General features: G+C 52.5%; 2 protein-coding genes across 3 annotated transcripts; one reads left to right on the top strand and one right to left on the bottom strand.

Annotated features, from left to right (window-relative positions):
* The first annotated feature begins 23 nt into the window (after window positions 1-23).
* Window positions 24-3,705, top strand: APH1A (aph-1 homolog A, gamma-secretase subunit). The gene is made up of 7 exons (XM_030324243.1): window positions 24-363; window positions 946-1,116; window positions 1,294-1,367; window positions 1,602-1,724; window positions 1,878-2,005; window positions 2,426-2,549; window positions 2,887-3,705. The coding sequence occupies exons 1-7, from the start codon at window positions 251-253 to the stop codon at window positions 2,949-2,951; spliced, it is 798 nt and encodes a 265-aa protein (XP_030180103.1). The 5' UTR covers window positions 24-250; the 3' UTR covers window positions 2,952-3,705.
* Window positions 3,706-4,035: 330 nt separating this feature from the next.
* On the bottom strand, window positions 4,036-11,031 carry CA14 (carbonic anhydrase 14). 2 transcript variants are annotated; one of them, XM_030324240.1, is made up of 12 exons: window positions 10,466-11,031; window positions 10,060-10,160; window positions 8,007-8,027; window positions 6,962-7,141; window positions 6,447-6,589; window positions 6,108-6,203; window positions 5,862-5,928; window positions 5,542-5,699; window positions 5,083-5,203; window positions 4,822-4,842; window positions 4,621-4,705; window positions 4,036-4,501 (listed from the first exon to the last, which is right to left on the bottom strand). In XM_030324240.1, exons 2-12 carry the CDS (start codon window positions 10,112-10,114, stop codon window positions 4,438-4,440), a joined length of 1,011 nt encoding a protein of 336 aa, XP_030180100.1. In that variant the 5' UTR covers window positions 10,115-10,160; window positions 10,466-11,031; the 3' UTR covers window positions 4,036-4,437. The 2 variants fall into 2 exon arrangements, with proteins under 2 accessions (XP_030180100.1, XP_030180101.1); XM_030324241.1 differs by lacking the exon at window positions 10,466-11,031 and having other exon boundaries at window positions 10,060-10,209.
* Window positions 11,032-13,328: the final 2,297 nt, after the last annotated feature.

Raw genomic sequence — 13,328 nt, 5'->3', positions numbered from 1 at the left:
GGATTGGATGGGAGGTGGCCATGGTGCTGCGGCCGGGGTTTGTTCCCTCCTCGGCTTCCGTAGAGGAAGTCGCGCGGACCTGTATCAGGGGTTTCGGTGTCCCCCCTCCCCTTCCCTGGGGTCCGGGGGTGACATTGCACCGCGCCCCTCACGGGGTCGCGTCGCCACCCCAAGCAGACTGCTTAGCTGACGTGCTGCCCCCGTCCACCCCTCTTGGCCAGGCCTCCACCCCACCCCCAGCTGCCCAGCCATGGGGGCCGCAGTGTTTTTCGGATGCACTTTCGTCGCTTTCGGCCCGGCCTTTGCGCTTTTCTTGATCACTGTCGCTGGGGACCCTCTTCGCGTCATCATCCTGGTGGCGGGGTGAGTAGGGGGTCGGGAAGACGCGGGAGGGCGCCAGAGAGAGAGAGAGAGAGAGAGAGAGAGAAAGAAAGAAAGAGATCCGGAAGGGGCTGGGCAAGCTTGGGAGCCTGAGTTGGGGGAGACAAGTCGGCGGTGAAGATTGGAAAGGGTCGAGTCAGGGGTCTAGATGATTTGCCCTTTCCCGCAGTTGGTTTCCGCCTTCCAGGGATCGCACAGATTCCTCCTATACTCCTCCCGGCGACGTCAGAGAAGGCCCAAGGCCAAGACTCGTGAGGGGGGTGTGCTGACCTCCGCCGGCCTGAAGGAGGATCCAGGAATGGATACCTCTCCCTACTACTGTGCGCGTACATTCTGGTTCTCATCGCTCTGAAGACTCATTAGTCAGATTTCTATCCCTTCCCCTGCGTCCGGATCCCTACAAGACTCCCTTGGTGGAGACACCTATCCTGTCTCCTCCCAGTCTTCCAGACCATCCGGAAGTCTAACTTCCACTTTACATGCTGCAGCCTTGATTGGTTCTCCTCCTTGATTTCTCTGGCTCTCCCTACCCTGGCCTGTCTGATTGCCCTTGTCTTTCCTCAGGGCATTTTTCTGGCTGGTCTCCCTGCTCTTGGCCTCTGTGGTCTGGTTCATCTTGGTCCATGTGACCGACAGGTCAGATGCCCGGCTCCAGTATGGCCTCCTGATTTTTGGTGCTGCGGTCTCTGTCCTTCTACAGGAGGTGTTCCGCTTTGCCTACTACAAGCTGCTTAAGTAAGAAGATGGGATGGTCCAGAGGGGAGAAGGGCAGATGATTGCACTCTGAGAAGTGGGGCAGCCCCTGGGTGGTGGTTTGGAAGAGGAGGCACTAAGGGAGGATGTCAGAGGGAAAGGAGCATTCCTGCCTTTCCTCATGTTTCCCCTACCCCACCCTACCCCACCCCACCCCAGGAAGGCAGATGAGGGGTTAGCATCGCTGAGTGAGGACGGAAGATCACCCATCTCCATCCGCCAGATGGCCTATGGTGAGCCAAGGGAGAGGGACTGGAGGAGGGGGTTGGACACCCCCCTCTCCCAGGGAAGTCAAAACATGCACATGTTCCAAGGGGCTGCTTTTTTCCCCTTCATCCCTGACTTCCAAGGAGAGGTGGTCTGGAGGGAGAGTAGGTGTGGGGGAATTGTGACTGGGAATGGGGCGAGATCACTGGTAATCAGGCTACAGTGATCTCTGACATTGATGAGACCCTCCTTCCCCCCAGTTTCTGGTCTTTCCTTCGGTATCATCAGTGGTGTCTTCTCTGTTATCAATATTTTGGCTGATGCACTTGGGCCAGGTGTGGTTGGGATCCATGGAGACTCACCCTATTACTTCCTGACTTCAGGTAAGATCTGCTTTCTGCCTTGCCTTCATGCCCCATCCATCCCTGGCCCTGATCTGATTTATTGGTCCTCCCTGGGAGACTTCTTTGGCTCAACATCTCAGGAGGCTGGGAGCAGATGAGGCATGTATCTCATTCCCATCTCCCTCCCTACAGCCTTTCTGACAGCAGCCATTATCCTGCTCCATACCTTTTGGGGAGTTGTGTTCTTTGATGCCTGTGAGAGGAGACGGTACTGGGCTTTGGGCCTGGTAGTCGGGAGTCACCTACTGACCTCGGGACTGGTGAGTTGGGGACAGGGGCCTGAGTTAGAAAAATATTTAATGGTCAGCAGGATGGAAGGGAGATCTATTCTCACTTCTTAACATGTTAAAACATATCTAGGGAGGAGGCAGAAAGGTTAGTGTTTAGAAGACTCTCATCTCAGCATCAATTGTATAACCTGCCCTGGGTATCCTCTGGGAGTTTGAATGGATTAGTCAAACTGTAATACGAATGGCTGGAGGTGAGCAAGAGGGCAGAAACCTCTGAGGAAGCTGAAAATCAAAAGTCCTCAACCACAAAATATTGGTGCTCTGAAGGGAAGGATCAGGGGATTTGGGTGAGCTACCTGCGGGGAGGTTTGGGTCAAAGGCATGTAGAGAGTTTGGGGATTAGGCAGAGAGAGAAGCTAAACTCATTTCTACTCTTATCTCCATCCCTAGACATTCCTGAATCCCTGGTATGAGGCCAGCCTGCTGCCCATCTATGCAGTCACTGTTTCCATGGGGCTTTGGGCCTTCATCACAGCTGGAGGGTCCCTCCGAAGTATCCAGCGCAGCCTCTCGTGTAAGGACTGACTACCTGGACTGATCGCCTGACAGATCCCACCTACCTGCCCACTGCCCATGACTGAGCCCAGCCCTAGCCCGGGTCCTTTACCCACCATTCTCTGTCTCCTCCTCGTCGGTCTATCCCACCACCTTCAGGGTTTTGCTTTGTCCACTTGTGACCTTTAGTCTCTAGGCTTTACCAGGAGCAGCCTGGGTTCAGCCAGTCAGTGACTGGTGGGTTTGAATCTGCACTTATCCCCACCATCTGGGGACCCCCTTGTTGTCCAGGACTCCCCATGTGTCAGTGCTCTGCTCTCACCCTGCGCAAGACTCACCCCCCTTCCCCTCTGCAGGCCGACGGCAGGAGGACAGTCGGGTGATGGTGTATTCTGCCCTGCGCATCCCACCCGAGGACTGAGGGAACCTGGGGGGGCCCCTAGGCCTGGGGTGCCCTCCTGATCTCCTCGCCCTGTATTTCTCCATCTCCAGTTCTGGACAGTGCAGGTTGCCAAGAAAAGGGACCTAGCTTAGCTGTTGCTGTGGAGATGAGATTAATGGAGGCTCAAGGGTAGATGAGCTCTAAGTTTCCCAGTACCTCCTCCCCAGACTGGGCATCTTGGTCTTTTTCTCAGGTCTGAGGGGAACCATTTTTGATGTGATAAAGACCCCAAACTGCCTATTTTTTTTTTTTTTTTTTTTTTTTTTTTGTTTTTTGAGTGGGGAGGGAGGAGGTGAGTTGGAATTCTTCTAACCTCTTTGGACTATATTTTCTCTCCTCAAATTACTCTTCATGGCTGGGCTTATCTATCCACCTTTCCCTTTGGTCACGGGCCTTGGGGGAAAGGAAGGAAGTGCATGTTTGGGAAACTGGTATTACTGGAACTAATGTTTTCACCTCCTAGACCACCAGCATCCCTCCCCTCCCCAAGGTGAAGTGGAGGGTGCTGCGGTGAGCTGGCCCACTCCGGAGCGGCAATGCCCCTGGAGAAGTCAGACTACCATGACATCACAGGGAAGGAGGGCAGATTTTTTTCTAGTTTTTAATTGGGGTGTGGAGGGGGGGTGGGGAGGTTTTCTATGAACTGTATCATTTTCTGCTGAGGATGGCACATCCCATCCTTTTAATCAAGGTGATTGTGATTTTGACTAATAAAAAGGAATTTATAATTGTGGGGGAACTTGGCTTTTAAGGGAGGGGATAACATGTTAATTGAGATTTCTGCCCTCCCACATCTCTTACCCAACCTCTTTCCCACCCTGGCAACCTCTGATCCCCTCCAGCATGGCTTTGGTACAAGGGTAAAAACCTGGGCTGGTGGTCTCATATGTCAGAAACTTTGGGTTAAGCATTTTCCAGAAGTGGACCTCCCTTCGCAGGACTGGGGTAAAAAGAGTTTTTCACCCCTGCTTCTTTTCCCCTGTCCTTTGCACACCTCTGCCACCTGAGGGATTAAGGAACTCCTCTCAAGAGCCCCAAAGGTAAGGCCAGGGGTGGGGTTAGAAACTTTAATTTCCAGATATATTGAGCAAAAAAATATAACCCCAACAGCAGTAACTCTTTTTCCTAAGGGGAGAATCTGCACGACATGTAGGGAAAGGGACATAAAGGCAAGGGGATAGAGGACTTTGGGGCGCATCCCCAACTTCCCCTGCTAATAAACACAATTTGCCCTCTGCGTTGTCAATGTGGGGATGGTCCTGATCTATATGATTTGAGAGGCCGTGGGCTCTGCTGTTACTCCTTGAAAGAGAGCCTGTCCATGCCTCTCGGGAGGGGCTGTCTGGAGGAAAGAGGGGTGTCTGCCCACTACTTCTACAGTATTTTCTGGCCAGTCCCTGCCCCTCATTTTAGAAGCTCCCTGATTGGCATGAGGGGAAGGCATCCATGATGTCCGAGAAGGAGTCTATGCCTCTGTGGCTCGTGCTGAGGTGAAGACCACGCTTTTCCGGTTTCCTAGCCTCTTCTTCCTGGAAGGGGGAATAGTTCATGGAAATGACTAGTGTCCTAGGTGAAACAGATTAGAGGTGGAATAGAGTGCTTTCCGGTAGAAAAGAAAGGACCGAAGAAATGGAAAGTAGGACCTCACCGAATCTTTCTAGCGATGAAATAAACAGCCAGCAGAAGGCAGAGACAGCAGACCAAGATTCCCACTCCTAGACTCAGCATTTCGCCTGGGAGGAAGATGGAAAGTGTCATTCATTCTAGAACTCCCACAGATACTGAGCCTTTCCCTCCCTCTTTGTGGAGCAGGCCTCCCTCTCTTCATACCTGGGCGGGGCCGGCTTACCTGTGGTATACACGGATCCCACTGTAAGGGAAGAAGACTTGGGTCAGTGTGACCTGAGCTCCCCATCCCAGTGGGGAACAGCACTCTACCTCTATTTGCCGGGGAGATCACCTGGCACTCAGGGGTAGAAGCATTCCCAGTCTAAGCAAGTCCTAGAAACTGCTTCCCCTCCTATCCTTCCTTTTGTTCCCAGGGACTCCCTAAGTTCTTGGCACGGAGTCCCCCAGTTTCCCATCTCATTTCCAAGCCCTGTATAGTCACCTTGGATGAAAGAAGTAAAGACTGTCCGCTGATTGAGAGGCTGGGGGGCTCGGTAGTTCCGTACCAGGGGCCTCGAGGGCTCCTCTTCTGTGGAGAACAATGTCTCCTGAAGCTCTTCCAGCTGAGGAGCAGAAGAGTGGGATTAGGGGAGAAGTGTCACTCACTTTGGGGAGTGGGAGAGGGTCTGAGGTTACCACTAGGTCTCTGCTGCCTCACCTCTTTTTTTTTTTTTTTTTTTTAACGTTTATTTATTATTGAGAGAGTCAGCGTGAGTAGGGGAGCAGCAGAGGGAGAGGGAGACACAGACTCTGAAGCAGGCTCCAGGCTCTGAGCTGTCAGCACAGAGCCCGAGGCGGGGCTCAAACTCACAAACCGCAAGATCATGACCTGAGCCGAAGTTGGACACTTAAACTGACTGAGCCACCCAGGCGCCCCCTGCCTCACCTCTTCACCACTCACCTGTCCCATGGAAATCTGAGCCTTTCGGTTGAATACTGTCCAGAGCACACTCTGGTAGCAGGGTGGGGTGGTGAGTGAGCCGTTGTAGCGGAAGAACTGGTCCAGCCGCTGGGGGAGCAGCTCTCCCACGTTGAAGGGAGGCACTGAGGTCTTCTGATCTGGAGGAGAACAGGCTAGGACTGCTCTCCTCCTCGCTGGCCCCCAGCTTACCTAGATAGGGCTCCCAGAGGTGACACCCCCTGGTTCCTAACTCACTGTCATCCCAGGCCTTGCTGGCCTTTTTGGGGAAGTGTCCCTGAAGTCTAATCTCACAGGCTCACCTTTATTCCTAATTTCATGCAAGTGACTCAGAATGTGTTCATAAGCTGGATTCTTAGTCTCACCCACCTGGAAAGGGAGAGTTTGGAATAGGTCCACATTTGGAGTAAGATGTTCACATACAGAACAAATGGTCACAGTGGGTTGCTGACTAGCCTAGGGAGGGAGAGCAACAGACATGGGCAGAATAGGACTAAGGGGTGCAGAGGGAGTGGAGAGAGCCCTGGGGGAGACTGAGGGCCACTCACCTCAATGAGAATGCCCAAGACAGCCAGGCCCTGAGGCATTGGAGCGGCCTCACTCAAGCTGCCATAGGAATCTGAATCATAATGTACAATGTGGAGCTGAGGGGCGGGGGGGGGGAAGGGAATTAAATCACTTAATGTTTCTCCACTACCCCTTCCTAAAGGCTTTGACCCTAGCCGCCGCTGTCACCACCACCACCACCTCCAGTATGCCCTAAAACTTTCCCACAAAGGTTGGCCTTATCCCCCAAGTATGACTTTTCCCAGTTTCCAGATCCTTCCTTTCCTGGGCACCGACCATGCCTGTCCCTGTGTCCTAGCCCAAGCTTTGTTCCCCGGTACCTCTGCAGCTGTGGCTTCACTGTTGATCTGGTGCTCTGATCCCCCCAGGGATCCTGTCTCACCCCAGTGCAGGTGGAGCTGGGCAGCTACATATTTTCGGGGAAATCCCTCCAGATACATGGTAGGGGGTAGAGAGAGTTGCACTGTGAGGAAAAGAGAGAAGGTCAGGGTTGGTGGAGGAATGCGGATACATTCCCATTGCCACTGCTCCTTGGGAGACCTGGCCAGCCTTTTCTGCCTCCGTCCCCCAGTAGCACCTAGTTCTGCTTTTCTAGCATATGTCCCCCTTTTTCAATGAGGATCCAATTCATGCTATGATACCAATCCATCCTTAGAGCTTGAATGTAGACATTCACTCCCCACCCTTGATGAGGCTGTAGGAGTCTCATCACCACTGTCACATCTCCAAATTTATAGATGAAGCCTTCTAAGAATTTGGAAGTTAGAATGCATCTTTCTCCTGACTCCTAAGATTGGAACTGGAGTTTACACCTCCTTGGAGCCTGGGTTTTTACCTGTGTGGCCATTATTGTGCAGGTCCAAGGGCTCAGTGCCAGGCTGGTCATATCCATGGGGCTGCAGAGTGGGCAGCTCAGGGTCAAAAGTCACACTGTCTGTCTGGATATTGATGGGAGACTGGGCATTGCTTCCACAGTCAGGGTAAGAGGCTGGCCAATGGTCTTGACCATGTGGGCCTGGTGGGGATTACCAGAGACATTTGTCCTGCTCTCCAAGCCCCAACCACCCTTCTGGAACCCTCCCCTACCAACCCAGGCAACCTAGCCAGTTGTGCAAGGCTAGGTGAGGCAGGAGTCCCTGCTAGACTTGAGGCTGCAGCACGCTTCCCCTGCCCCCAGGCTGTGATGACTCCCCAGCTCTCCTGATAGGTGGAGAGCGGAGGCTTTTACTTACCAGCAGTTTGGGGACCAGAAAGCTGAATGGGAGGAAAAGGGGGTGGATGGAAAGCCTGCGTGCCTGGAGAGGTGGGGCTAGAGCAGAAACAGGATGGCCCGGGAAATAAAATGATCCTCGAAAGAGCAAGTCTCCGTGGGGGCCCCTAATAAGTGGGGATACCATTCTTTCGGTTGACTTCCCACAATTCATTTCTTGCTCTCACACTGGACCTTGCATTTGACTCTGGAATTCAGTCGTTAGTCAGAAGTTCAAAGGGATGAAATCCACCTCCACCAGGGTCACAAACTATGCTGCCAGCCTCTTCCTCACCCCTGACCTCAGGCTCCGTCCCAATTTCAGATGCAGGTAGGATCAATGAGGTCGGAAAGAGAGCCAGGAAGTAAATTGGCAGCTAGGCTCAGTGTTCCTTTCCCTACCCGGTTTCCCAGCCTTTCTGAATCAGGAGGTACGGGATCCGGCAGTTAGAATCGGGTCTGGGAGTCCGACCCGGAAAACAAGGGCCGGGGGTGGGGGTGGGGGCTCGGAGGAGCTGGGCTGAGAAACTAAAGGGAACGAACTCCCCACACACTCGACATAAGTCTTCCTGGCAGGTGAAGAGGTCCCAGTGTGAAAGGGATGGCGGTGGGCTTTGGGCTCTGCTCTCACCCTCATATGTCCAGTGCTGACCTGCAAGGCAGAGAAAGCGGGGCTGCAGACCGCTCAGCCGGGGCCGCGTCCTCCCCGCTCCCCTCCCTCCCCACCTCCCGCCGCTCTTTCTCCGCCCTCCGCCCGGAGCACTTCCCAGAGGAAGCCCTGAAACCCGACACCTCGGTGGAAAGGTCGGGGGGCCTATTTAAAATCACCAGCCGGGCTGTAAGGGTGCGTGCTGAGTGCAGGGAGAGGAGAAACACGTAGATCGAGCCCAGAGCCTAAAATTAACCTGGACCCGAATGGGCACCCTGCCCCCACCCTCACTTTTCTGAGCCTGGGCCAAGCCAGTCCCACGCTTAGAAGATTGGGGTGAGGTGAGGGTGTGGACAGAGGGCTTGGAGGCAAGGGACTAGAACAAGGGGAGGGGAAAAAAGGTTGCAGTTGTTGGGGGGGGGGTGCTGCTACTGAGGGGAGAAGGGACATTATTCATTTGCTTTGAAGCATTGCACACGTTGAGGCCCTTGGCTGTGAAATAACATTCAAGTTCTTCCTTTGGTCCCGGTAGCTCTGAAGGAAACTTTCCCCATTGCCAGGAGCCTCTGCTCCCTAGATCCCTAGATGGCTAGCTAGGGAAGGCAGGAGTCAGGGCAGGGTCCAGGCCACACTGAGGGTGGTGGGTGGGCACAGGCAGCCAGGCTGGCAGAGACAGACTGAAAACGAAGCATTGTATGTGGAAAAGAGAGCTGCCAGCTGGGTCACATGCCAGGCTCTCGTGTAATCCTGTCTCAGGCTGAAAGGCTGGGGGTCTGATGGTCCAGCCTCACCCAGGACCAAACCGCTTGAAGGGGAGAGAGAAGGCCTTCCTTCAGGTTTTCTCTGCATTATTCAAATTGCTACTTCAAATTCAAACTCTGGAAAAAAATTCTAAATTCCTTCCTCTCTCTCTCTTATCCCTTTAAATTCTTCAGACTTCTGAGATATCCTTGATCTCATCCTCGGGCTCTCATTCTGGCCCATCCCTTGGTTCAGACAACTCCGAAAAGCAGCCCAAGGAAGGGCGGAAAGCAACGTCTCACCAGCTCCTTGGGACACTCAGACAACTTGAATTCCCTGGTTCTGTGCTGGGCCAGTAGCCTTGCCCTTCCCCTCCCACCAAATCCTCAACTTGCTAATTCTTCACCTCTTTTTCCTTTTCCCTATTTTTTTCTTTCCCTCAGATGCACTTTCCAGCCCTCCTTTTGGCTGGCTCCTCACCCTGTCACCCTCCCTGCATTTTCCTTCTGCTCTCTAGACACTCCCCCCCACCCCTTGCTCTTCCAAGGGATCTTAATTACACACCTACTATGTCCTGGATACTGAGGTAGGCATACATAGCATAGGCATATGGCAAAGCAAACACAAAAATGAGGGGTAGGGGTCCTGAGGACACTCTTGGAAGCACCTAGGCCTGTTCTCCCAAAAGTCCTCTCATCTCCTGGGAGCCTCTGAAAGTCCTTTGCAAACTGTAAAGGGTCAACAGCCTTTATTATTGCTACTGCTTTCAGGGAGAAACTGGGAAACCAGTCGCCCCATAGAATCAGGAGGGGACATTGGCCATGAGGTTCATAGTTGGGGATAAGCATCTGAGTTAATGAGTAAGTGTTAGAGATATGCCCCCAACCCCCATCAGTCCTTTATCTTTTCACTCTCTGCCTCCTTGGCTCCCTAATTGGGGGAGTTCTGAAATAGATGAGGCCAGGAGGGTTGCCTGGGACTAGGGCAGCGGGGCAAAGAGCTCCGGAGAGAATCCGTAGATTGTAAGGAGATTCGCGCAATGTATGTATACATTATGCTCCCCAGCTAGCTCCCCAACCCTTCCCCCCCATCCCCACTAACTGCAGGGCTGTACAGGCAAAGGGGGGAGATGGAAAGTGCCCTTCTCCCCACTCCTCTCGCTTCCCCCCATCCCGAGCCTATTATACTAGCCCCTTAGGCTTCCTTTTACATTTCTTCCCTTCCCCCATTAAGCGAGCCTGGCGGCACGTGGACACCAGCACAGACAGACACACAGACATCCAGATGTACCTACCCCCATCTGCAGCCAGGATCCAAATCACCTCCAGCAGGAGAGTGAAGAACAACATGGTATCCCCAGAAGAAGCAGGTACTGGGAGTTTGGGGACTAGAGGGCTAGGGTTGGCAGAGAAAGGTGGGGGGGAGAGGGAGAGAGAGGTAGAAACAGAGAGAGAGAGAGAGAGAGAGAGAGAGAGAGAGAGAGAGAAAGGGAGACGGAGGAAGGGAGGGAGAGAGAAGGAAGTGGGGAGGGACAGAGAGAGAGAGGAGTTTCTTGGAGCTGAGCTGGATGTATTTATCTCTTTTTTGCTTGCGTTCTCTGGGTCTCTGTGGGCTTCCAGGGGATTTGGTTTTCAGTAGGGTACCGTAGGGTTTTGGGTCCCCAGGACAAATCTCTCGCCGCCTCTCTTTTTTAAATCTACCTCTACAGTCTTCACTCCACTTGCTGGCCAGCGACTTCACAATTGCCTCCCGCTTTTAAGGTGGCTCTGGACGGGTGTACGTGGTGGGGGGGTGCTGCCGGGTTGCTGGCGAACAGCTCCTTAAATAGCCGATTAGGCATGCAGGATGGCCCTGCTCGGAGCTGGAGCGGGTAGTGGCTTCACGGGAGCCCTGGCCCTGGCTCAGGAGCCCAGCTGGGGTGAGCTCTTCCTTCCTCTGCTCTTCTTATGGGCACTGTCCAGATAGGTGTCCCTTGGAGCGGGCTGGGGCTTGGAAGGAGGGCTTGGGGGTCCAATCCAGCCCCTTTAGGGGGACCCTGGGTTCTCATTTCCCATCTGGCTTCTCCGAGGAGCGACTCCCTGGGTGGCATAGGGCAGGGTGGGAAGACCTGTTCCCAGTCCCCTGCAGAATTTGAGCTGAGTCCAGAGTTTGGAGATAGGTGACCAGAAGGAGTTGGGGACTCAGGGTGCAGGTGGAGGGTAGGAAGTCAAGGGCTAAAACCTGGCTTGTGGAAAATAAAGAAGAGAAGTGAGGCAAGAGAACTTGTTTGGAGCGATCTCTTTCTCTTGTGCCTGTCACCACCCCCTTCCCACGGTGAGGCCTGGGTCCACGTGCCTGTGTGGCCGGGTGGGGGGGGTGGTTTTGTTTGCTGTATAAAGCCCATTTGTGTGCCCAGCGGGGGAGGGGCTGCAGCAGCACCATGGAGAGACAGCGGCTCCAACTGCCAGACCCAGCCACCTCCCTCCCCAGGGAGCCCAGATCTAGGACGGCTTTTGTCATTGAAGAGGACACTGACCCCTGGCAGGGAGGCCAGGGCAGGAGGAGAGGTGGGGAGACCTCAGAAACAATCATTACCACCCTAAAAAAAAAAAAAAAAGACTCCAGAGAAAGGGAGGGGAGGGAGCAGAGAGAAACCATGTGATCTAGTTGGAAGAGGGGCCCAGGGTCTTCCCTCCAGCCCAACAAAGGGCTGTGGCAGGACTTGTGGGACTGAGTGAAATCTGCTACAGGGGGGAGCTGGATGAGTAGAGCACAGAGGCTGCTGGGTCTCAGGAATGTGGGCTGGTGCTTGTTTCCTCATGGGACTGGAAATCCCGATTGGAATGTACATCCTAAATCCCTCATTAGAGAATGTGAAACGCACAGATAATTTCGAGCCAGACACTCACACCTCTTTCTCCTCCATGCCCTTCACCAGAGTCCCCAGCTCTGAGGATGCACCCATTTGAACTCCCTCTGCTTTCATCGCTCCTGCCAAGGAGCAAGAAAAAGCCAAAACAAAGGGAGCAGGAACTAAATAAGGGAGCAGGATAAGAGCCAAACGATCAGAATAATGCATGTGCTGGATCATCAGAGCCTGCCGAGGCAGGAGCCACGTGCCTTTCTGTCCCCTGTGATTGATCTGCAAAGCAAAACTGTTTTTGCAGATGTCATTTCCTTTGAATTTTCTCATCACCCTCAATTATTTTTCCCTCACAGGAGCGTTTTATGTTTTGAGGTTCCCCCAAAGCCCCACTCATTTCCTCTAAGAAGAAGAAAAAGCGTAAAGTATAAACTAGACTTCCTGGGAATCAAGATAGTTAACATAGAGGAACAGAAAAAAGAAGAAAAGCAGAGACATGTACTGCATGGTAGGAAAGAACAGGCCTAGACAGAATGACCTCTGCCAGGACAGAGTTCCCTTCCAGCGTGATTCAGCCTCCCAAGGCCGATAGTGTGTCTTGCCCTGCGCCACCTCCTGGTTGTCTTATGAATTTTTTTTATTAAAAGCATTTTTTTACATCTTTATATTTTGAGAGAGAGCATGCGAGCAGAGCAGGGGCAGAGAGAGAGGGGGACAGAGAATCTGAAGTGCGCTCGAGCTGGCAGCAACGAGCCTGATGCGGGGCTCGAACTCATGAACCCTGAGATCATGCCCTGAGCCAAAGTCGGACACTTAACTGACTGAGCCATCCAGGTGCCCCTCATTTAAAAATTTTTAATTTAAAATGGGTGTGTGATTGCTTCAGGGAAGTGTTTCACTGCTTGGGGGGATTTGGGATTTTGCCTACAGAAATAAACATTGTTTCACAAAAACGTCTTAGTCCCAAATCAGCACCTTCTGACTTGAGTGAGCAGCCTTTCCAGGCTCTTGTGCTTCCCACATAGACAAAGGCCTTGTTTTCTAGGCAAACACCGTCCTCCAGGGACTTGCCTTTATTTTGATCTTTGGCTGTACTATGGATATTTCTGTTGTCACTAAGCTAATTTGGAGTAAGTGTCAAGAGGACCCTTATGTTAAAACAAAACAAAATCCACCCCACCCCACATTCCCTTCACCTCAGTAGCTACTAAACTCTGACACCTTTAATTCCCACTTCTCTCTCCAGCTCATTCCTCACCCGGGGAAGCGGTGGGGTGGGCTAAATCTAACGCTTGCCACTGCCTTCTGGCGCCATCTCCTGTCCTTTCAAATGCAGCGAAATGTAAACAGGTCAGTGAATCAAGTGTCCAAGCGTGGTGACTTTTTGGTTTGTTTTTTCTTAAAAGGTCCTTTAAATTTTATTATTTTTTAAATTTAAATAATCTCTACACCCTACTTGGTCTCAAATTTATGACCCCCGAAATCAAGAGTCGCATGCTTTCCTGACCTGAGATAGCCAGGTGCCCCATTAAGAGGTCCTTTTAAAAAGGATATTTAGGGGTGCCTAAGCGGCTCAGTTGGTTGAGCTCTCTCTCTCTCTCCCACTGCCCCTCTTCCTTATGCTCTCTATAAATAAATTAAATAAATAAATACAAACATACATGAAAAGGACATTTGGACATTTAAAATCCACAAATGTCCTAAATAGTCTAAAATACCTT

Source organism: Lynx canadensis, chromosome C1 (assembly GCF_007474595.2).
Source record: "Lynx canadensis isolate LIC74 chromosome C1, mLynCan4.pri.v2, whole genome shotgun sequence".
Taxonomy (NCBI): domain Eukaryota; kingdom Metazoa; phylum Chordata; class Mammalia; order Carnivora; family Felidae; genus Lynx; species Lynx canadensis.
The sequence above is the reverse complement of the archived record's forward strand: the minus strand, read 5'-3'. Positions and strand labels throughout refer to the sequence as shown.

What these genes read in the sequence shown, in the direction of transcription:
- APH1A (XM_030324243.1), top strand. Translation starts at nt 251, where the DNA reads ATGGGGGCCGCAGTGTTTTTCGGATGCACTTTCGTCGCTTTCGGCCCG. An exon ending in CATCCGCCAGATGGCCTATG is followed by an intron (nt 1,368 to 1,601) that starts GTGAGCCAAGGG and finishes CCTTCCCCCCAG; the next exon opens with TTTCTGGTCTTTCCTTCGGT. An exon ending in ACCTACTGACCTCGGGACTG is followed by an intron (nt 2,006 to 2,425) that starts GTGAGTTGGGGA and finishes CTCCATCCCTAG; the next exon opens with ACATTCCTGAATCCCTGGTA.
- CA14 (XM_030324240.1), bottom strand. Translation starts at nt 10,114, where the DNA reads ATGTTGTTCTTCACTCTCCTGCTGGAGGTGATTTGGATCCTGGCTGCA. An exon ending in TCTTGGGCATTCTCATTGAG is followed by an intron (nt 5,929 to 6,107) that starts GTGAGTGGCCCT and finishes CTCCCTTTCCAG; the next exon opens with GTGGGTGAGACTAAGAATCC. An exon ending in GGGATCCGTGTATACCACAG is followed by an intron (nt 4,706 to 4,821) that starts GTAAGCCGGCCC and finishes TCTTCCTCCCAG; the next exon opens with GCGAAATGCTGAGTCTAGGA.